Genomic DNA, 22414 nt, shown 5'->3' on the forward strand with positions numbered 1-22414 from the left:
AAGGGGGAATTTGTTGATTTTTCCAAGGGTTTTGGAATCACCCTCTGGACGAGAGAGAGCCGAGAGGACCTGCGAGGCGCGCCAGCCGGAGCCGCCTCCTTCCCCACTACCCCCTCCCCACTCCCCCGACACACACTCGTTCGCTCGCTCGCCGGCGCGCGCACACCCCCCGCGCCGGACCCGCACCTCGGCGGGCGCCACACACTAGGCAGCCGGAGCCGCGCTAGCCGCAGCGGGATGGAGGCGGCGGGCACGGAGCGCCCCGCGGGCTGGCTTGGGGCGCCCCTCGCCCGGACGGGGCTCCTGCTCCTGTCGACGTGGGTCCTGGCGGGTGCCGAAATCACTTGGGGCGCGGCGGGCCGTCCCAGGCTCCCCGAGGCCCCAGCTCCACTGCCACCGGCTCTCCCTCCCCTCGCGCCTCGGGCAGTGGCAAGCCAGTGGCCAGAGGAGCCGGCGACAGCGCGGAGAGGCTCCTCGCTGGGGCGCCGGCCCGGGCCGCAGCAACTGCCCCAGCCGGGCGGCGAGAAGCAGGGAGAAGCCGGGGGAACGTCGTTGGCGAGCGCGCGGTGGGGCCAGGGCATCCCGGCTCCTGGCAAGCCTGGTGGTTCGAGGAGGAGTCGCCGGGCGCAACCCCCCAGCGCCCTGGAGCGCGGGGACGCTCTGGACACTGTCCTGGCCGATGCTTCCACAGGAAGCCGCACTCTGGCCAAAGGTCTCCGGGAGGAGGTGAAGGCTCCGCGGGCCGGGGGCGCGGCGGCCGAAGAGCTCAGGCTACCCAGCACTTCATTCGCGCTGACTGGGGACTCGGCGCACAACCAAGCCATGGTGCACTGGTCCGGACACAACAGCAGCGTGAGTACCCAGCCGACGGCCTGTCTGTCCGTACCGGGGAGTGGAGAGGGCGTGGGAGCGAGGGGCAACTACTTGCTCTGGGGTCGAGGCTGGGAGGAGAAGGAGCCTCGACTTTTAGAGAGAACAGGTTTGTCCGGCTCCCCCCGCGCCCCCAACAGGTTAGCAGAGTTTGTTGTAAGATGGTATGTGCGTCTGGTCTGTTTACAAGAGACCCTAGGATCGGGGCCGCCCGTAGGGGAGAGGGGGAAGGGGTGTCTTTAAAAATGAGCGAGGAAAGAATCTGTACTCGCTTTCCTCCTTCCTCGGCTTAGAGAGACATTTCCCCTTTGGGGGTGGGTGTGTGCCTTAAGCCACCTGTGAGGGCACTGGCTGATTTGGGGAAGGAGCCGCTGGACGGATTGACTCCTGCTACTGCCGGGGCTCCCCTCCACCCCCGTCATCAGGTGGGAGGGAGCCCTGGAGATTGAGGCCAGTGGGACACCCAGACTCTGGTTAGCCTTGAGATCGCTGTTCTCACCTCCAGGCGTAGGGTCTTCCAGCCCTGTCAGGAGGCTGGGCTAACTCGCTCCAAGCCTTGGTCGTCAGATAACTCCGGTTGCCTCTTAAAAACCCAGGCAACCGCTCTGAAAAGCTATAGAGGAGGCAGTAAAAAAAGTTTAAAGCGTGAAGGGAAATTCAACCCCCGCTCAGCAACCATGGCCCTCACCGGTGCACAAGCACCCAGAAGTCGCTGAGCAAAAAAAGTCTCGCTCCCGCCTCTGCCTCCTGTGCCACCGAGGGCTTCCCGGAGTGGAGTTGGGTACCTATGCTCTTGGCCCACCTCTAGACGTCCGGTTTCCCTGGACGCTGCTGGACCGAGAGGTGGCGCCCTTGAGCCCGCTCGGGCGGTTCCGGGGCTCCCGGCTGGGGCGCCGAGCTGGGAGCATCGTCTCTCCCGGCAGCTGCAGCGACCCGCAGCGGGTGGCGGGAGGGGCTCCCCCTCGACCCCCCCATCTCGCTGGCGCCCAGCGCTGTGCAGCCAAGGCTGGGAAAGGCGGGGGCGGGCTCCCTCTGGGCACAGGTGGGGAGCTCCCATGGTCTTTCACACTCCTCTCCTTGCGGCCCCCACTTCATCCGGCCTTACAAAATCTTAGTTCAGTTCCTCCGCCCAGATCGAAATCCGGCGTGGGGCAGAGTCCGCGCTGCAGTGGGAGGATGATAGATGTCTGTACAGGCGGCTTGGGGAGCTCATTTAGTGGGAAACTACTCCCCACCCCCAACCTCCGCCCGTGTAATTTCTCTTTATGATCGGCGTTTGAAAGGATTTCCTTGGGAAATTTGTGTCTTACTTTAGCAGGGCCTGGGGGAAAGGGGGTTTCCCGGGGCTGGGGAGTGACCAGCAGGAAAGCTAGGCATCCGCACAGCGCAGTCCGGCATCATTACCGAAGTGAGGTCTCTTGGTTCTTGAGGACACAGAACACGGCGCCTGTAGCGCAGCCTGGGTAACAGATGCTGGCTGAGAAGGATGTGTGGAGTCCAGCACCCGAGAAAGGCGCAGTGTCTTCACTAGCCTCACAGTGTCGGGCTGGAAAGCTCTGGGAAATGGGAAGGGGTGGGGGAGTGTTTGGGGCACAGCGTGTGCCCTAGTGAGAACGGGGGACTGAGGACTTCCGAGTTCCCCGGGGATGTATATGTTTATCTTCTGACAGTAGGGGTTGTGAATCCTAACTTCATTTTAGTTTGGTAATTAGGAATTGAGTGTGTGTGTGTTGGCTTTTATTTTAAGGATCATTTCTGTGTGTTGACAAAGCCCCTGAAGAGGGGCCTTTACAGAAAATACTTTCTCCCAGTAAATCTGCGTGGCTTTCCATGCCCACATTCAATGCAGTTGTGCAGCAATTGCAAGTATAAGTCCAGCCGTGTACTCCCCAGGGAAGTGGTTCCTCAGTCATAAGAGTACCACAAGGGCTTGGGAATACTTAGTAGCTGGTTTGGAGTCCTTAATGACAGTGAGATTCAGGCTATCCATGAACAGCCCGTGAGGCTTATTGGTTGTGCCTTGGCCAGTGCCATTGGGTGGGTACACTGGCCCCATCCTATCCCTCTCTCTCCAGTCCAGAGAGGGACTGACTCTTTAGCTCCAGGGTTGACCAGCCTCTTTTGGCAAGTGGTCATTTAGTGTTAGCTCCGTGCTGCTCTTTAAGGGAGATGGTTGTCTGTGTTTGGGAGTCTTTAATGAAACAACTCCCGGGAGAGTAACTGGGAAGCCAGTTTTAGCAACTTTGCCCCATTGGTTTCCTCTTCCTTCTCCCTTTCCTTAGGGCAGGAAAAGAAAGTGCTGTGAATAAAAACCAGGGTAGGGAGTGGTAGGAACTATAAACCTTCAGGAACATCCCTTCTTCATGGTTTCAGAGTGGAGGGAGGTGTCCCCATGGGCAGAGGACATGGGCCTAGCATCAGACTCTTGACGTGGAAAGAGAATTCTACCTTTTCTTCTGGCTCCCAAAGTGTTAAACATGTTCTTGTCCAAGAAGGCTGCCAGTTTCATTTTTAACACATTGTGATTTCCATCCTTTCCTTCTATGTGTCCTTGATGAACCTCATAATTACCTGACATGAGCTCCCCTTTGGGAGAGGTTTCAGTTACCCCATGGACTGGAAACTGAGCGCCACTCAGAGTTTATACTTAGGCAGGTAGGAGCAGGGTGTGTCAGTGAAGACCCCCCCCCCCACTCCACCCCACCTCACCCCATGTGCTCCACAGGTGTCCCAGGGGCTTCAGAGGCAGGAGGTAATCTTTGCCCTAAGTGAGGGGCAGGTATTTGCTTTGGCCCCAGGACTGATAGGGGAGCAAAGGTGGAAGTGCTTAGCAGGCTTGAGCTGGAATAAATCAGGAGGGGGATGGAGTTGGGCCCTTCCACTTAATTTTATTACCCTGCCAGATGTTGGGGGTGGGGTGGGGCTCAGCGTGTGCACTTGGCCTTGGAACCTCCACTCTGGAGGGGTGATTTGCCATTCTTCCTTCTCTTCGGTTGTCTCCAGCTAGGATCCGGGTGATTAATGGGTTAGAGAGTGTTTCACAAACATCCAGAGGGAGCCCAGTCCCTGTGGCTTACAGGGAAACAGAAAAACACATCATTCTGCTGCTCCGCTTCAGATGAAGGAAGAAGCCTCCCTGCTTGCTCAGTGAATTGGCAAATGGTTCTGGAGAGTGGAAAGTTGTGAAGGCACAGCTCATCTCCCCTGCCCCCTCCTCCGTGGATTAACACTTTATGGAGATCCCCATTCTCTGTGCTGAGGTGAGAATGCTGCATCCTCCCTTAGATCGGTCCGATGCCTCTCTGGCAGCTCACTCGCAGTGGCAGCAATTTGCAGTCTGCCGTCCCTGCAGTGTGTCTTGTCAAAATTACTTGCCATGTAGTTTTCAATTAATGTGCCCAACTCTGTACCTTGGTGGAGAGAAATGGGGAGGTGCTGATGATTCCAGGCCCCTGCCAGGTCAGTCTTTCCTCAGCCTGGTGGTTGATAGAAAATGCACATTCTCCCAGGCAGGACTTCATACCCTTAACTAATTCAGCTGGACTGTGTTCTAAAATATTTACTCCTAATGTGCAAAGATAGTGACAGATTTGATCAGATTAATTGTATTTCACTCTCTGGAGCGTCTAATTGTGGCTCCCAAACAGATTTTTCAAATAGCTTTTGGCTGGATTGCCTACCCTTCATCGTTCCTGCTCACTGTCCCTGTGTCACAAAATCTTAATGCATTTTGCCTTCTCGGAGGCTTAATAAAGAAGCCTGCCACTGAAGCCATTCTCCAGGGCTTTGCCAAAAAGAATCTGTTTTTAATTAATATTACAAGGGAAGCCATCTCAGTTGAGATGTAGCTGGGAAATGTGGCAGGACATAACATCACTAATTGCTCCTGGTCACTGTCGGCCGGGATTGAGGGGAGGCAAGGAGCGGGCTGGACAAGGCTATTTGTCGGCTCTGCATTTCCTCAGGTGGCCTGTGTTACAGGGTCTGATTTGCTTCTCAGATCTGCAGTGGTTTCTAAGGTGAGCAGGAGTTGCAAACTCCTTAATTGAGAGGACTGATCTAATGATTGCAGAAATGCAATCCTTGGAACTTGCTTTGCAGTTGGTAAGGAAGAATCTTGGAAAGTGTCTTCTCCAATTGTGTTGGATTTAAGGGAAGGGGGGTTGGTGGCTCCGGTAGCAAGAAGGCCCAGGAGGCAGAAGGGGGAACTGCTTTTTACCTTGGCCTGTGTAAATCTAATATTGTAAGTGGGGGAATTTTGAAACTCAATGATCTGTGGGCCTGGATTGTCCCGTAAGGAGCAGAGTGGTGCAACAAAGCCAGACAGGCTGCATTAGATAGATCTCTGAAGACCAGTAGTTTATCTAAGGCCAGATGCAGATCTACAAAGTTACCTGAGACCTGGTGGCTTGACTCAGTCGATTTCTTGCTTGCTTCCTTCCTTTGGTGTCTTGACTGATATGAGATACTTCAGAGTAAGTCGGACGGAGCAAACGGCAAAGCATTTGATTTTTTAGCATGTTTGAAAAAGTTCTCTGGAGGGACAGGTGGAAAATATGGAATTTGAGTGTCTAGTGGGCCAATTTTTGGTAAGGAGAACTGGTGATGTGGGATTAATTGAATTTGGCTAAGTTTATTCCTCCAGTGTCATGGGTGAGAGAAGGCTGTAGATGGGCTCTGTCTTTGTTGGTGATTCAAATAAGGGAGCTTAGCCTTCTACATAGTGGGTACTCGATAATGTTTGATGAAATGTGTGAATCAATGGCAGTACCAGATCTCATTGAGCAGAAGCTACAAAGGAATTAGAAATCCTTGCCCCCTGGGATATCAATGATTTCTCTTTCAGGTGGTTTGTATCCTGACAGCTACCAGGACTATTTCATCAAGTTCATTTATATTCATTCTTGCTGGAGTACCTTCAGCCTCTCCAGTTCAAATCCAGAGCCCTTTATCTTGTCATTCAAGGGCCTTCACTGTAGATGGCATGAGTCTACTTCAACTTTGCCCTTAACTGCCCCCTAATCCACTCCCTCATTCTAACCAGAGCTGCCTCTTCATTGTCCCAAGCCTTTCTCTTGAGGTCTCTACATGTAGATACTCTTCTTCCTTTCTATGGAAATTCAGGACCAAGTTCAGGAAACACAGGGGTTCTTGAAACATTGCTTAGAAACTCTAGCCAGTATTATTTCCCATTTTGTTGATTGCTTATAGAATTCACTGTCTGCACCCCACAGTTGATTGACTGGATTTAGTAACTGATTCCTTTAATGTTGTATTATTTTATGAGTGTTTCGAGGGTGAGAACATCCCCACCCCATAATGTGTGTCCTTCTTTCCTTCTGTGTGCCCCATGACACATGGCAAATGCTTGGCACAGGCTCAGTACATTCCTACTGAGTTGTCCTTCAGAGCAGGGCAGTGCCTTAGCTGTGGGGATGGAGGACACAGATCATTTTTTGCCCTAAGATGACTATCAGGCTAACACTGTCTCTTAATCAAGTTGTTTATATACCTAGTGAGTTTTAACGTGAGATTTAGAGGCAGTCCTACTTCATTTGATAGGAGGGTAGAAGTAAGGACTTGTCAACAATCTCAACTTTTTTCTCATGTAATTCAGGTATCAGACATTTGCATAAGCTATTAAGCCATTTGCTGAGTATTTCCTATACGTGCATTGTTCTGGGCACTGTGGAATTAGTTCGGGTGTGGTGGAGGAGGAGACAAACAAGGAGAGGAAGGCACTGCCTCGAGTTCCTTACAATATGCTTTGGATGTAAGACTGTTCTTCTGTAAAGTTTAAGATCATCAGGCAATGAGACAGATTCTAGGGGGGTGATATGGGAATTGTCAAGAGATTGTTTCAGGTTCTGAGCTCAGAGGAGAGTGGATCACTGTGGGAGACCCATGGAATGTCAAAGTGAACTTGGGACTTGTCTTCACCAAATTCCTCAGGCTAGAGATGAGGAACTGGAAGCCCAGGTCAAAACATGGCACCCTATAGCTTGGACCCCTACTGTTCTTTTCTCTCTGAAAAGCCACTCCCTGTTCATTTACATTTTTATCCTTTCTTCTTGAGCTTGTGGGACATTTTCCTTTCAAGAGGATATGACTCAGGCAAGGAAGAGTACTGCCCCCTTTATGGGTAGGGTAGACTGAGGCCTATGATAGGTCTTTATGAGGCTAGCTGAGAGATTTAGGAATAGATTCTTCACTGTTCTTCCAGGGATGCAACCTAAGCCATCCTGTCCAGTCTCTTGCGTTGCTGCTGGACCAAAAGCTCCTTAATGTTGGATGAGCTAAATCTCTCTAACAGTTGTTAATGGGGGCCTTTGTGAGTCACCTTGTAATTTGAGTTAGTGAGTGAATCAGGCCTGGTTGCATCACCAGGAACATTTTGCTCCTTTATTTTGATCAGTGTAGTTTGGGTTTAATTATTCATACAAATGCTGTTCTTTATAGTACAGTAATAAATATGCTATAGTAAATTTGGAAAAAGTATTGAAGTCTAAGAACTTCAGGAGTACATAAATAGCTTTCTGCTATTAAATCCAGGTTGGGGAGCAGAGGAAAGCATCCCTTCTGGACTGAGATGCAGGGGACCTGGAACACAGTAGGTTTGGGGCTATTGGTCAGTAGAACTGTGCTCGTTGCTAAGTAGGGGTCTGTTCTAGGCATACACTAGAAGAAAATCTAGTTTAGGGGAACTGAAAATAAGGTTCTATAGGATCATCAAAAATCCTAGTAGGTTATGGATTGTGGGATTATTTAGCATAGGGCAATGATGGTATGACTTGTATGAATTCATTTTGTGTAGGGTTTTCATCGTGAATGCAATCCTTTTCAATATTTATTGAGAACAGACATAGACTAGGAGAATGATATAAGGCCATGTGTTGTAAATGGTTAGAAATATGGATTTGAACCCAGCCAGTTGCCTGGGTTAGAATCCTGGCCCTGTTTCTCATAGCTTTGTGATTCAGCTAGTTTGTTTCCCCTCATTGCTATTTCTTCATCTGTGAAAAGGGGTGATAGTAATAGTACCTCTCACCTGGGGGTATTGTAAGGATTAAATGAGATGTTGTACATGGTGAATAGCTTTTTTAAAAGAGGTGCCTGATCACTAGTAAGCCCTCAGGATATATTAGTTGGTTTTCTTCTTGTTGGTTTTATATCTGGAAGTGTCCTTCCCTTCATTTTTAGATGGAAATATTGATGTAGAGGAAGGAGGTCCTTACCCAAAGTTTCCCAGTGAGCTGGTGGCAAAGCCTGGGCTGGAACCGTTCTTAATATGATGCTCATTTCAACTACCTCCCACAATCCGTGTCCTCAGTCAGACAAGTCTTTGTCATATACATCTTTTGGGTAGGGCCATGATAGATGATGAAAGAGATAGAAGTAAATGACTGGCTACCTGACTTCTTGAAACTCAAGCTCTCAATTTCTAATGAAAATAGAATCACTTAGTTAGGGAGAGGTTAAAGATTACACTGCTGCATAAGAAATGCACTTTTTCTTTTAAAATCTGTTCTCAGTGGAAGATGGAGAGCCTTTACTGAGTTGAACATCTTTTTCAGAGCTTTCATTGAGTGGAGAGTTGAAGGATCCAGAAAGACGAAGAGACGCTTCTCTTGGCTTGAACATCCAATGCTACATCTCATAGCAGGCCGAGGACCTGCACCCATGGGGTGGTACACTTGTCTCGCACTGGCTCCCAGATCACATATGCCTGACTCAGTCCTCTCAAAAGGCTTTTTTGGCATCTGTGGTGGGGTAAGCAGTTTCTTAACCAGATGGTTAGAGTTAGGTTAAAGATTACGCTGTTGCTTAAGATGGGAACTTTTCTTTTTAAAATCTGTACTCAGTGGGAGATGGCGAGCAATTACTGAATAGTACAGTTTTTTACAGGGCTAGAAAAGTAGCTTTGGATGTGATTACACGTAGTGGAGAACTTGTCTACAGGAGTTTTGAGCCCACGGGATTGAGGGTGTTGGTTGTTCTAGTTTGCTAGCTGCTGGAATGCAAAATACCAGAAACAGAATGGCTTTTAAAAGGGGGAATTTAATGTGTTGCTAGTTTACAGTTCTAAGGCTGAGAAAATGTCCCAATTAAAACACAAGTTTATAGAAGTGGCCAATCAAAGGCATCCAGGGAAAGATACCTTGGTTCACGGAGGCTAATAAAGTTCAGGGTCTCTCTCTCATGTGAGAAGGCACATGGCGTTTCCAGTTGATAGGGTTTCTCTATCAACTGGAACGGTGCATGGCGAACATGGCGTCATCTGCTAGCTTTTTCTCCTTGCTTCCAGTTTCATGAAGCTCCCTGGGAGGTGTTTTCCTTCTTCATCTCCAAAGGTCACTGGCTCGTCGACTCTCTGCTTTGTAGTGCTGCAGCATTTTCTGCTCTCTCCGAATCTCCCATTCTCCAAAATGTTTCTTTTTTTATAGGACTCCAGAAACTTCTCAAGACCTACCCGAATGGGTGGAGACACACCTCCAGCTAATCCGGTTTAACAACCACTCTTGATTAAATCACATCTCCAGGGAGACGATCTGATTACATTTTCAAACATACAATACTGAATAGGGATTAGAAGAAGCGGCTGCCTTCACGGAATGGGATTAGGATTAAAACATGGCTTTTCTAGGGGACACACATCGTTTCAAACCAACACATGAGTAAATGTGTTTTCCAGGTGAGGGTCTTTATAAAGGCAAAAGAGTTGCTCATCCAACTGTGTTGATTTCAGTATTATTCATGCTCAAAAGCAACTTTTTTTAGAAGATCTCTTAAAACTATAAATGTCTTTTCTGATACAAGAAGATTCCCCAAGCAACAGCAAGTGTTGAATAACTCTCTGAGCCTTCATTTCATTGGCTGTAAAATGGAAATCAATGCCTAATTTGCAGAGTTGTTTTAGTCTTAGAGATAATGCATATAAAGGTCTAGCATAGTAGGCCATTATATTGGTTAAGAATATGAATTCTCATTATCTGATAAGGCAAAAAATGAGGTAGGTTGCATAGCTCAACCCTTGTGTAGCAGCAAATCAACTAGTACCTTGCCCAATCCCTAGTCACTGTTTCTTTGCCTGCTGGACTGACTTCCATCCATCAGTGCCAGTGCCCGTTTCCCCAGGGGCTTTCCCTGGCTGCTGAAGCTTACTTTGAACATGCAAGTCACAGACTGGAAGGACCAGGGAAGTACCACCTGCCAAGAAGCAGGGAGAAGCCACCTATCAGCGAATGGTGGAGGTTAGAGGATAGATGACCCTGATTCCCTTGCCCCTTTGGAGGGACGATTTTGCCATTTAGTTTCTACTCTGTCTCTCAGGCCCTCCAGTGAGATTAAGCTCTAGTTGCCTTTCGTGGTAACTTGTTTGCTTTAGTGGCTACCCTCCCATTCTTGTCGCATTCCCCCTCCCCCTCCCCCAGCAGTATTTCCTGGGATCACCTCCCAAATAAACTGCTTGCATTCAAATTTTTGTTTCAGGGTATGTTTCTGTATCAAACTAAAATAGCTCAGTTATTTCCAAGTCAGAAAGTTTTCCAGAATTCTTTTAAAATCCCGCTTTGGGCCCTGCCTGGTGAGTAACAGGCATAGAGGGGGCGATGGAACCCTGAGCTGGTTCCGAGAGGGTACTCCTTTTGAGGTTGGCAGTTTCTGAAAGAAAGGAATCCAGTTCAGGGTTCTGTGGAGTGCCAGGAACATAGTGTTGGGGCTTCGAGGAGGGGGCATGCACCTCCAAATTAATTTTCACCGTAATTTCTCAGAGTTAGGGAGCCCCACCTCACGTAGGACATGTTCGTGGTCTTCACAGTATACATAGTTGTCCTAAGATTTGGAGCCCTGACTGCTGGCTGGTGAACTCCCGGCTGAAAATGGGGTATGAGTTCTTTCTTCTTAGGTATAGTTAGACTTTTGTCAGGGAGCAGCTGAACTCATAGTTGATGTCTTCCTTTCTAAGATAACACTCAATAAAGGGCATTATGAGAGGCTGGAAAGAATATTGGCATGAGAGTTGGGAGCCCTGGATTTGGGTTCCTGATTTACATTTATTATCTTTAGCAGGTCACCTGACTCTCAGGTGTAGGGGAATCACGATCCTTCCAGGTGTAGTAGCTTATATGTCTGTTAATAAGTTTGTTTTTTTTTTAATATGTTAGGAGAAGAGGATCTGGAGATATGATTTTAAAAAAAACTTGAAAATGCTTCTTTCAGCTTCTTGCAGATTTGGTTTTAGTCCAAGCTGGTATAATGTCATTCATTTATTCATTTATTTATTCATTCATGTAATTTGTTTATTTCGTATGGTGCTAATTAAGTTATTTGAATCTTCGGGGATTCAGTTTCTTTATCTATAAAGTGAAAATGTTGCATGAAATGATGCAGGTCCACCTCTCATCAAACCAGATGTGATATTACGTCAATTGTTTCTTTATGTGTGAAATGGGGACAATCTTATTTGCTCTCTTTATGTCCCAGTTAAGTAATGAGATGATGCACATGGAAACATTTTGAAAAGAATAGGGAGCTATATGAACTCAAGGTGACAGTTTACCTCACCTCCTCTTTATTCCCTAAGTAACTGGAGCTCCTGTGACAACAGATCTGGGACTGCATACAGCTCCTGCTTCTCCTGGTACAAATGAAACACTTCCATTACCACACATACCATGGGTGGTACATAAGAACCCCAAGATTCTTATTCCAGGCATGATATACAATTTATTTCAAGTCATATATCTGCTATAAAAAATTCTCAGATGGGAGTGTAATTTGAGTATAAAAAACAAAAACAAAAATACTTTTTCCAGCCTTGACCTGTATTGATTGGTCTGCCTTTTTTCCTTTCAGATAATATAAAATATTTGGGGAGCACCTATCATACAACTAGTGATGTAGGGTGTACAAAAAAAGGCGTATGTTGCAGACTGTATACCCCAAAAGCTTATAGTTTTGTGCGTGGGAAACACAAATATTAGACAAGTTGCAGAGGACTACGTGAGGTAGCATAACATATATGCTAATTAAGCATATTCAAATCCACTGGATGTAGTAAGACCACAGTGAATACAAACTAATAAAAATGTTTAAAATATTATGGATGATTTTATTACCTTCACAAAATCAAATAGCATGATTAGAAATAGATGTAATCCTATATTACAAAACCTATGCTTCTTGTCTTGAGTTGTACCCTGAGCTTTCAGATCAAATAGGTTATTTTGTTCAGAATTTTTCTATATTAGTTTGGGCCATAACTTTCTTGAACAACATTTTTTCCCCTGAATTTCTAATTGTTTTGTTTTCCTAGTAGACAGAAGAATCATCTGCCTTTTCACCATAGTAATAAGATACCCAGTTTTTAAAATTTCATTATTATTGTATATTATAATTTGTACAGATTTCTTTCTAGGCTTGCTCTGCCACTAGCCTCTTGAGATTTCTATTTAACTATTTCTATTTATTATTATTACTCCTGTGCTAGAGCTTCTGTTTCTCAGACTCCATGTCTCTTTCTCTTTTTTTGTTGGGTTGCTTTTCTTTTTGTTGTGGTATATGCTCAAGTGATTTTTTTTCCAGTGAGTCCATGGCAAAATCCTAGTTTTTAACCTATTGTCCTGAGCATAAATATGAATAGATTCCTTTTAACTTTCAAAAGATCCTGGCTTGGATGATAAATTAAATGGTCATCCAGTGCATGGGAGGTAAATTTTTATTCTTGGCATGTCTAAAATTTTATTTTTGCTCTCACACTGATGTTTCATCTGGACACAGAAATCTTGGATCAAAAGAAAATTACCTTGGATCTGTGCAGTATTTAGATTACTTGCTGGGTTTGCATCATGTTCTATTTTTGGGTTATATGTGTCTCCTGTCCCACTCAAGGACTGATGAGGGATGGGAAAGGAGGTGCGTAGCATAGCAGGGGATAGCCTGGCTTTGTTGGAATTGGTGCTGCACATCTTCTTAGGCAGACCTGATGCGTTAAAACCAGGTTTTCACAAAATTGACAGTGTGGTGTGGGGCATTGAAGAGAGTGATTTGCCATAGACACTTATTATCCAAACACCTTTAATATAGAACTCAACCAAAAATTAGTTTTAAATTTAAATAACTTTTTAAAACTTCATCAATATTTGGTACTCAAAAATATTTCTATGGGGTTACCTCTATGTGCCGAGCACTTCTAGGCACTGAGGGTGGTAGGAGTGAGCCTTGCTTCAAAGGAGAGGTCCACGGTACTAATAGAGGTGACACTGGGGACATTTAACTTAGGAGAGAAAGAAGCAGATGAGCTAAGATCTCAGATATGCAAAGGTTCAATTAGAAGAGGGCAGCGCGTGCTAAGAACACAGCTTCAGTGGAGGTCTTGGGCCCGGGGGAGCAGGTGACTTCAGGACAGGAGGAAGAACACTGTGGTTGGAGTAGAGACTTTGCTATCTGGGGGCTGGTGAGTGATGAAGCTAAACTGGTAGGTCCAGGCAGAACCTTATGGGTTCTGGGAAAGGAATTTGTTCTTTATCTCAAGAGCAAAGGGGAAATCTTGGAAGCGTTAAAAGTAGGAGAGGAAAATGACTAGATTTACATACTGAAATCACTTGGACTGCTCTGTGGATTAGAGGGAGAAAAGGGTGGATGCTGGGAGACCAGACTGTTGCTGTAGCTCGAGAGGATTGCTTGGATGGTGGGATTGGGATGGATGAGAAGGAACCATTTGAAGAGATATTTAGCAGGTATGTTTGATTGTGTTATTGACGCCAATCCCTCACTTCACTCTTCAACTCCCTTTGTTTTGGGTATTTCTCTGTGGGTGGGGCATTCTTCTTTACCTCCTAACTTTGGATTTCGCTTTAGGACTTATTGTGGCCAATAGAAGGGGTGGAAATGACAGTGTGCCAGTTTTAAGCTTAGTTATCAAGAGCCATTACATATTTGCACCTGCTGTCTTTTGCCTCTGCGAGTGTCATGAGAAAAGACACGGCAAGGCTAGCCCACTGGTTCCAGGAGGAGCATGAGAGAAAAGTGGTGTGCAGCCCCTCCCAGCCCAGCCCAGCCCAGCTCACATGAGCAGCAGAACCACCCAGCTGAGCCTGCTGTACTCAGCCAACCCCTAGCTGACCTGTGTATTTAAGAGAATAAATGATTGTTGTGAAAATAAATGCTTGAGATTTGGGGTAGTTTGTTCTGCAGCATATTTGGAGCAAAAGCTAACTCAAACAGAGGTAAACTGAGCAGTACTTAAAGATAGATTGGATGGAGCAAGTTTGTGGGAGCATAAGTATGGTATAAAGTGAAGCCCACCTGTACTTCAAGACAGGTGGTGTGTGTTTTGGTGATCTTCTGCCACTAACCTCTCTTTACAAGTCATGATGTAACCGAGAAATCAGGATTTAAGGGATAATTTTGTAATCATCCCTTAAAATATCACTATGCAGATGTTCCTTTATGCTTTCTAGTGTATTGGAGCAGACAGAGGGAAACTCCTGAAATCTCTAAATTGTAATCCAGCTGTCTTGATCTCTGGCAATGTATTGCCATTATCTTCTGCCCCCGTGATTGTAAAACCTTGTGACCAACCTTCATTTGTACCCACATATCCTGTTTTTCAAACTTAGAGTCTTGTAATCACTAAAGACAGCTCCTAATGTTTATTAATGAAGGGTCTTGGATCCATGCAGAACGAACCCACCCCAAATCTAAAGTTATCTTGCTGACCGAGGCTGGATCTAACCAAAGTGGGCCTGCTGGACATGTGCAGTAGCTTGGATTTTAATCTACAAGTCACCTATACCTCATTGCACCATTTCTTTCATACAGTCTGTGACTAAGCATGTAATCAATCTGCGCATGATCAATAATTAGATCACCTCTAATTACATCATCTGGGACCACTGTGCTCATTATCCTAAACCCTGCCCATCCTTTTTGCTAATAAAACTATCCAAATTGCTGCAGTACAGGGAGATAGATTTTGGGCCACTAGGCCATCTGCTGTCCTACTACGTGCCTAGTAATAAACTCTTTGAAATTTCGGAGTCTCAGGAATTGGTTATTGAGCACTTTGGGCAAAAGAATCCATGGCCTTTGTCTGGTGATAATGACTTCTTTTCTTGGAGCTGAATAAGGTAGACCAGAGTCATGGTCCAAAGGAATTCATCTTCCCCTCTTTTTTTCCTTCTCATTCTCTTTCTAGAAGCTTACTCAGATTCCACTGGCCCTTTTGAGCTGAGTGGCCTTCAGCTTCCTCCAATAGGAGCCTCTGGGCCCTAATAGTCAGAAGGGGTGAAAGTGACAGAATGGTTTGACTATTCTAACAAATTGTCAGAAATCTCTGCCTTTTTGTTAGAGTTGATGTCAGTTTCTGCTCTAGCTATGAAGATGGAATTTCACTTAATGGGGGTGGGGGAAGAGAAATGTGGGGCTGGGGATTTTCATAGTCTGGACTGATTATTTAAAATATATTAGTTCTGATAAAATATTTAGCCTTTAAACAAATTTAATATAGGGAATTGTGTTTTATTTATTAATGGCAGTTGCTGGGAGATTGGTAGGAGTTGTGCTAAAGTGCACTGTTGTGATATTGCAAAGTATAGTAATTACTGTAATATTTTGTTGAATTATTAATATCTACTATGCCTGCAGGAACATAAGCTTCTGCAGTCAAATTCATTTCAAGATGCCTTTTTCCCCTTCTGGTTTTGTTTTGTGTTTCCTTTTCTTTCATGCACTTATGAATTTTTTAAGAAATCAAGAGTAGGGGGGCCCGGGCACGGTTGATTATATTGTGCGAAACACCGTTGTCATACCCGGTAACTGAATGTAGGCAGGTGGAAAAGAAAAGCTGTATTTCCTTGATGCTCCCCCTGCTGGAGCCAAGCCCATTTTCAGTGCCAGATTGGAGGATGCTGAGAGAGTCATGGCTGGGGAAATAAAGGGTCTATCAGTGTGCCTTTTTCAGGAGCTGAGAAAGGGAGAGAAAATAGCCAGGATGTCACATGTGTGCTCATTGCTCAGCAGAGCTGCTCTTACCTGTAGATGGAGTTGGTAGATGTTCAGGTACACGTGTTGAAACAACACTAGCCTCCTTTATTAATCGCATCAACAACTATTTACTAGTGCCAATTATGTGCTCAAATGAAATTGTGGATGATGATGAGGATGATCACAATTATAGTTGTTACATGAATGGGCTTATAGTTTTAATAGGATTCTGGATCCACGTGCAAAGTTTCACATAGGAGCTTCTCAACTGAAGCTGGTTGGACCAGCCTTCACATCACTACCTCCAGCTTCACGGTGTCACCCAAATCAATTCATATCTAAGACTCTCTATGTTTCCTTATCTCTGTAATAGTTGCAAGGATCAAAATGAAACCATATATTTGAAAGGACATTGTAAACCTTACATTTATAGGCATATTTAAGGGAATGCCATTGTGATGTAATCAGAGAAGAAGTTGCTTGTGCTTGTGGTATGATTTTGAAGGGCAGCAAGGAAGACTCTTTTCACGATTTTTTTTTTTTTTGGCCAGAAACTTCACAATTAGAGAGCATTTCCTTGGATTAAATATTGTCCTTTCCAAGGTCCTCTTAAAATATTAATAATTCAGAGATAGTATTTTAGAGCTGGAAAGAACACATAATGATCTAACCACATCTTTTTCCAGATAGGGAACATGTGGCCAAGAGAGAGTATGATGTGCCAGATTCACCCAAATAGAGGAAGCATTCTCACCAATGTCATGCTCTTCCGGTTCCCAGTCCTGTGATCTTTTGGGCTTGGTGGAGGGGTGGGGCATAGAAAATGGGGTGCTTTAAATGGTAGAGCAGCATTGGGTCAGATGGACCTGACTTTGAATTTTAGTCCCACCACTGCCTAGCTCCGTGGCCCTGGGCCAGTTACTTCTTGGGGACCCGGCCCTCCCTTCGTAAAATCAGGTTTGTCAACCCTGTTCTGCACAGCTGTTATGAGGACTGGGAGAGCTGTTCTGTCTAAAGTGCTTGGCGAAGGTACTCCAAACTGGGTAGGAAATTATTATTATCAGGTTTTAAGAGGTCCTGGAGATAAGCTTCCATTACCTCCAGATCCGCTGCCAGTCTTCCCACTCTGAGGTGTGTGTTTAGGGGTGAGGGGAAATGCTACTTTTGCATACTATCGTTCCAATCTCCAGGATTGGAGGAGGAGGAGACTGCAAAATTGTCCTGTAGAGGAAAACCCTGCCCGGTGGGGAACAATTTTTAATAGCCCCAAGGATGAGCTAAGACTTAACAATGACCTTTCCTTCCTCTTTAACCTCAGATGCCCCCTAAAGGGGATGCAGATGGCAGGAGGGGAGGGCGGGGTGTTCAGAGAACAGCAGGTGGTTGTGAAAATGAGACAAATGAAAGCACTTGTATCTGGTATTTGAGCTTCCCTGTGTCTTATGGGGCTCTCCCTCTTGTTTGAAGTTACTGAGTTGGTTTCCCAAAAATGAATTTCACTTTTTAAAACATTCAGTTTGCTCTGATTCTAGCAGCCTGTCTAGAGTCCCTTGTGACCTGGATAGGAGTCCTGGTTTCTTGTGAACAAGTGAGTTAAGACTTGGGTGGAGGCTGGAACATCCAGGGACAGAAGGAAATCTGACACACCCTAGGTTGATGTGGCTGGGCCAATGTCTGCTCAAAGCAAAATATGAAACATGCAGGTAAGCGCATTCACCTTCCTGGTCCTGGGTCTCATCATCCTGTTGCCCTCCCCTCCGCGCCCCCCCCCCCCCCCCCCCCCCGCTTTCCTTGCTCTCCCTGTTCTAGGGGAAATGTGCTGCTCTCAGTTCTCTACCTTTTCAGTTCCTTTTCCTGTGGCTTTTGCATTTTAAATTTGACTTCCTACTGGTGAATGAATGTCTTCCACCAGTGTTGGGGACAGTTTGGGAAGGCATTTTAGGGGTTGAAACTCCTGAAGTCACAGCGTGTGCCATTTGCCTACCTTTTCCACCTTCAGGATGCTGTCAGGGAGAAGTAGACTGCTGTTCTAGTTTGCTAGCTGCTGTAAGGCAATATACCAGAAATGGAATGGCTTTTTAAAAAGGAATTTAATAAGTTAGAAGTTTATAGTTTTAAGGCCATGAAAATGTCCCAATTAAAGGAAGTCTATAAAAATGTCCAACTTAAGGCACCAGCAAGAGGTCACCTTCACTCTAGAAAGGTTGATGAAGTTCAGGGTTGCTCTCTCAACTGGAAAGGCACGTGGTGAACCTGGCAACACCTGCTAGCTTTCTCTCCCGGCTTCTTGTTTCAGAAAGCTCCTCCAGGGATATTTTCATCTCCAAAGCTCTCTGGCTGCATGGGCTCTGGCTTTTGTCATTCTTAGGGTCTCCCCAAAAATGTTTGCTCTTTTGAAGGATTCCAGTACACTAACCAAGACCCACTTGGAATGGGTAGAGTCACATCTCCCTCTATTCAATAGTAAATACCCGCAGTTGGGTGAGTTACATCTCCTTGGGGATAATCTAATCACATTTCCAACATACAGTGCTGGATAGGGTTCAAAAGAAACAGTTGCTCCCACAAGATTGGATTAGGATTAAGCCATGGCTTTTCTGGGGTGTATAATCCTTTCAAACCAGCACAGCTGACCTCTTCCTGGCCATGGATACTTGCATCTTTTTTCACTCTTATCTGAGCCTCAGGAAACTCCTATAGTACCCAAGACTGGCTTTTATCTGTCTTGGTCAGATGCTTCCAATAATGGATTTTCTTTTGTTAAAGAGAGGGGGAATGAGGGAAAGTCCTGCTCTCTCTTCTTCAAACAGCTGGATTCTCTTCTGGTATAAGAGCCAGTATGGACCCTTCCAGTTTGGTCCTCTCTTCTGCCTTTTGCTATCTTATCTCTAACCATTTTCTTCTCCTTTCCTCCACTTCCCTCTCTTATTCCTTTCTCTCCTCCTAGAGTGTTAGGAATGGTTAAAGTTTGTAATATTCAGTGCTGAGAAATGTGGAGATAATCTCATCCTTCATTTATAAAGGTAATAACACTTCCTGGCACCCAGAGATATGTGCTTTGACACCCTCCCAAAAGCAGAGATGGATTATGCCAAATCTTCAGTGCCTTTCCCCCACCCTGGGTATGCTAGGAGTTGGTGGCATTTGTTGCCAAGATTGTCACCCAGACAGTGCAGTAGACTTGAACTTGTGACTTTGTCTCATTATGCCTTTCAGAAGGAGACATGCTTATATATATATATATATGTATATATCTGAGATCTAAAACAAACACACTCTGTAGTTAAGTTGTTAGCTCATTAAAAGCAGTGAATGATGAGCTATGCAGTTACAATTTGGCTTTCTTCTGTATATATATTATCCTGCAGTAAATAGTTGAAAAAACATTGTGAGTAATTCCTAATTGTGATTCACTACTGTGGCAGATGCTGAACAAAGAGAAATTCAGACTTGATTTTGGTCTTCTATGAACTTGAAATCTAAGATAAGTACATGAGAACAGGAAGATAAAAATATTAAACCAATGTTTGAATGAAAGTGAGGCTTCTAGGGATGGGATCTAATATTTATTGAGGGATCATTATGTACCAGGTGCCAGTCTTGGATGATTTACATGTGTCATTTTATTTTCCTGTCACAGCAACCTTATGAGCTGAGGTTATTATTCCTGTTTTATAGGTGAGCAAAACCATGACCCGGAGGTTAACTAGACTGCCAAGGTTCATAGAGCTAAAAAGCTACAGTGCATGTAATGGAATAGAGGAACAAGCCTTAAAAAAATATATGAATGGGTAGAGGTAAAGAGATCAGCTTTCATTTGATAATTTTATAAAAATAATGGACAGCATTTAGTTGGGTTCTTATCACGTGCCAGACACTGAGCCTTTGCATCCATCATTTTATTTAATCCTCATGGCAACTCTATGATGTATGTACTTATATGAGCTTCAGACGGGAAATGGAAGCAGGCAAAGGCATGGAAGGGTTAAATACCTGGTCCAGGTTACACAGCTGGTAAGTGGTCCAGCCACAAGTCCCATGTGAGCCTCTCTGACTTGAGAGCACATTTCCTGCTCAGCTACTGGGTCTCCTATGGTCCATGTCTCCAACCAGTGCCAGTAAGGAGAGTGAAACTGTCAGAGGGCAGCTTAATCTACCGTTCCAACCAGGGCAAAGATATGTAGATATGTTTTCAACTCCTAGGACTTTTACCAGTTAGACCATCCTTTCTTCTCTAGACTCCTGTGGAGTATTTGTACTTACATTTTTATGTTTCCATGCAAGAGTACGAAGGTGAGAAGCGCAGGGTGAGTTTGGAAACCACAAGGCACATGACTGGGTCGGGTGGGGACAGGGTAGGGGCAGGTGATGGAGGTGTAGCATGGTTTGCTCACAAATATGCACTTTATTTTTGGAGACAGTGGGCAGTCCTTGGTAATTAATATTTAGCAATGGCATCAGTCATTCTCAAAACACTACAGAACACATGCTTTCTACTTCTTGAGAGAGAAAATAAAGTCTCAGAGAGGTGCAGTCTTGTCCAAAGACTCCTTGTCCATTGGCACGTGAAGCAGAACCAGAAGCCCTCACTGCTGTCTGCTTCCCAGAGACCTGCTCCTGGCTGCCTTCCTTGCACTCTGCCTGTGCCTCCCACCAGCGGTGCGTCTTGCATGGCACAGTGACCACCGTAGCAGCCCTCTTCATCATTAGAACAACCAGTGGGGTGCTGCTGTAATTAAAAGAAGCCAGCGGGGGTGGGGGGGGTAGGGGGTGGGCAGGGGGCAGAGGAGGTGGGGAAGCAAAGCAGAGCAAGAGAAAAAAGCTGCCATGAACAAAACCTCTTATTTCCCACACAAACTCCCTAACAACTGCCCTCTGTCGGCTTTCATGGGAACCCGCTTGCTTTAAATAGAGCAAAGCGAAACCTTACAGGATGGGGTGGGAAAGGAGATTATTAAGTCACCTTTGGGATGCCAGAGGGAGGAATTTACTCCTTTTTTTGCCCTTCCTGCCCTTTAAGGGGAAAAACTGAGTGAATATTAGAGTTGAACAAGATCTGGAAGGCTTGAAGGTCATTTGATTCAACTTCTCTCCAAAGCCAAGGCTCCTCTGTGGTTCTCTCTACCCATATATTGTTGCTACATGGGTCCCACTCTCCTCTGCCTCTCAGATGTGCTGGACCAAAGTTTAGGTAGGAATGGAAGATACTTTATCTAGCAAAAATCTAGCCACCCAAGCTTGTTGTCATTTATGTCAATGACTCTGGAAGTGTCTAATTAAATCATTTATCCAATTAGCCCCTTGCCCTCTGAAATGCTTTACTTGGTTGCTGAGCAACTAGGGTAGACTTTTAACACATACATGCTGCTGGTGAATGGACCAGTAGGTTTCGCCTTCCCCTTGCACCCTCCGTTCTTTCATTTTTTTCTGATGCACAGTAATGAAGAACACCACCATGTCCCAGCTTTCTCACCTTCCCCAGGCCTCTCTGGATGTGTTTGCTGCCTGCCTTAACACATTTCAGAAGGTTATTTTTATGTCAGGTATTTGCCATGGACAGGGAGAGTGACAGGGTATCCAGGTACACAGAGCTGTGTTTGCAAAATAATGGAATTAGCCCCTAAATAATGGGACCAGCCTTGTTGCTTTGGGGGCCTGGGTAGGGGCAGGCTCGGGAGTGCTTGGGAAGGGGTCAGACCATCTTTGGGCGATATGGCATTAACAAAGGTACCTTGACAAGGTAACGATTCAGTTCATCTTTCCAGCACATCCTTTGTGGGGAATTGCCATCAAACCCCAGCCTGGAGAGTATTGTGAGTGCAGAACACGAGGGGATTTTTTAAGGTGAGACTGAAAGGGACAGTCTCAGCCCAGGAGGACTGCAAACTACCTTCGGAATCATCCTTGAAGTATAACATGCTCCTATTTAAAAATGTGAAAATATCATGGACTGCTTCCGTGTTTTAGGATGTGAGAACCAGAAAGGCTTTAGATGACATTAGCTCAAATCTGCCCCCTTCTCCATTTTTGTAGATGAGAAAAGTAAGTCTCAGTTTGCTCAATGTCTCACAGCTGGAGTCCGGATCTGTAAGATTAGTAAGGATCTCAGTAAGAGACCCTTATCCATAATGTTAGTACCTTAGGTCACTAAACTTACTTTCAAAAATCAGCTCTATTTTGCAATAGTTGACGTTTGCAGTGATGATTTGCAGAGCTCAAGAATCTCCGCTTCTGTCCTGCCATTCATCTTAGCATCTGTTTTGCACAGCCCATGGGCTTGTACTCGGGCTAAGTATTCAAATCCAAACAAGGAATGCTCCCTGCTCTCAAGGAGCTCTCACTGGAGTGGCAGAGGCAGACAGCTGAAAGACAGAGGGACTTCTTGGGGATGGTAGTGAAACACTCAGAGTTGGAGGTACCTGTTGACCTGGGCCCAGATCGAATGGTGAAAGATCTGTAGGACGAGGAAGGGAGGAGAGGGGAGTTTCTGGTCAACGGAGCAGCTTGAGCCAAGGTAAGGAGACCTGAGAAATCATGGCATATTTGGGAACCGAGCGTG

At 45.6% G+C, this 22414-nt stretch overlaps 1 protein-coding gene across 1 annotated transcript in view; it reads left to right on the forward strand.

Moving 5' to 3' along the window:
• The first annotated feature begins 237 nt into the window (after positions 1-237).
• Positions 238-22414, forward strand: part of SORCS3 (sortilin related VPS10 domain containing receptor 3) — a 603968-nt gene continuing 581791 nt past the window's right edge. Inside the window, exon 1 of the mRNA XM_077125964.1 lies at positions 238-852. Coding sequence (XP_076982079.1) covers positions 238-852 — 615 coding nt within the window. The remainder of the gene's footprint in view (positions 853-22414) is intronic.

This window comes from Tamandua tetradactyla, chromosome 13 (genome assembly GCF_023851605.1).
Source record: "Tamandua tetradactyla isolate mTamTet1 chromosome 13, mTamTet1.pri, whole genome shotgun sequence".
Taxonomy (NCBI): Eukaryota; Metazoa; Chordata; class Mammalia; order Pilosa; family Myrmecophagidae; genus Tamandua; species Tamandua tetradactyla.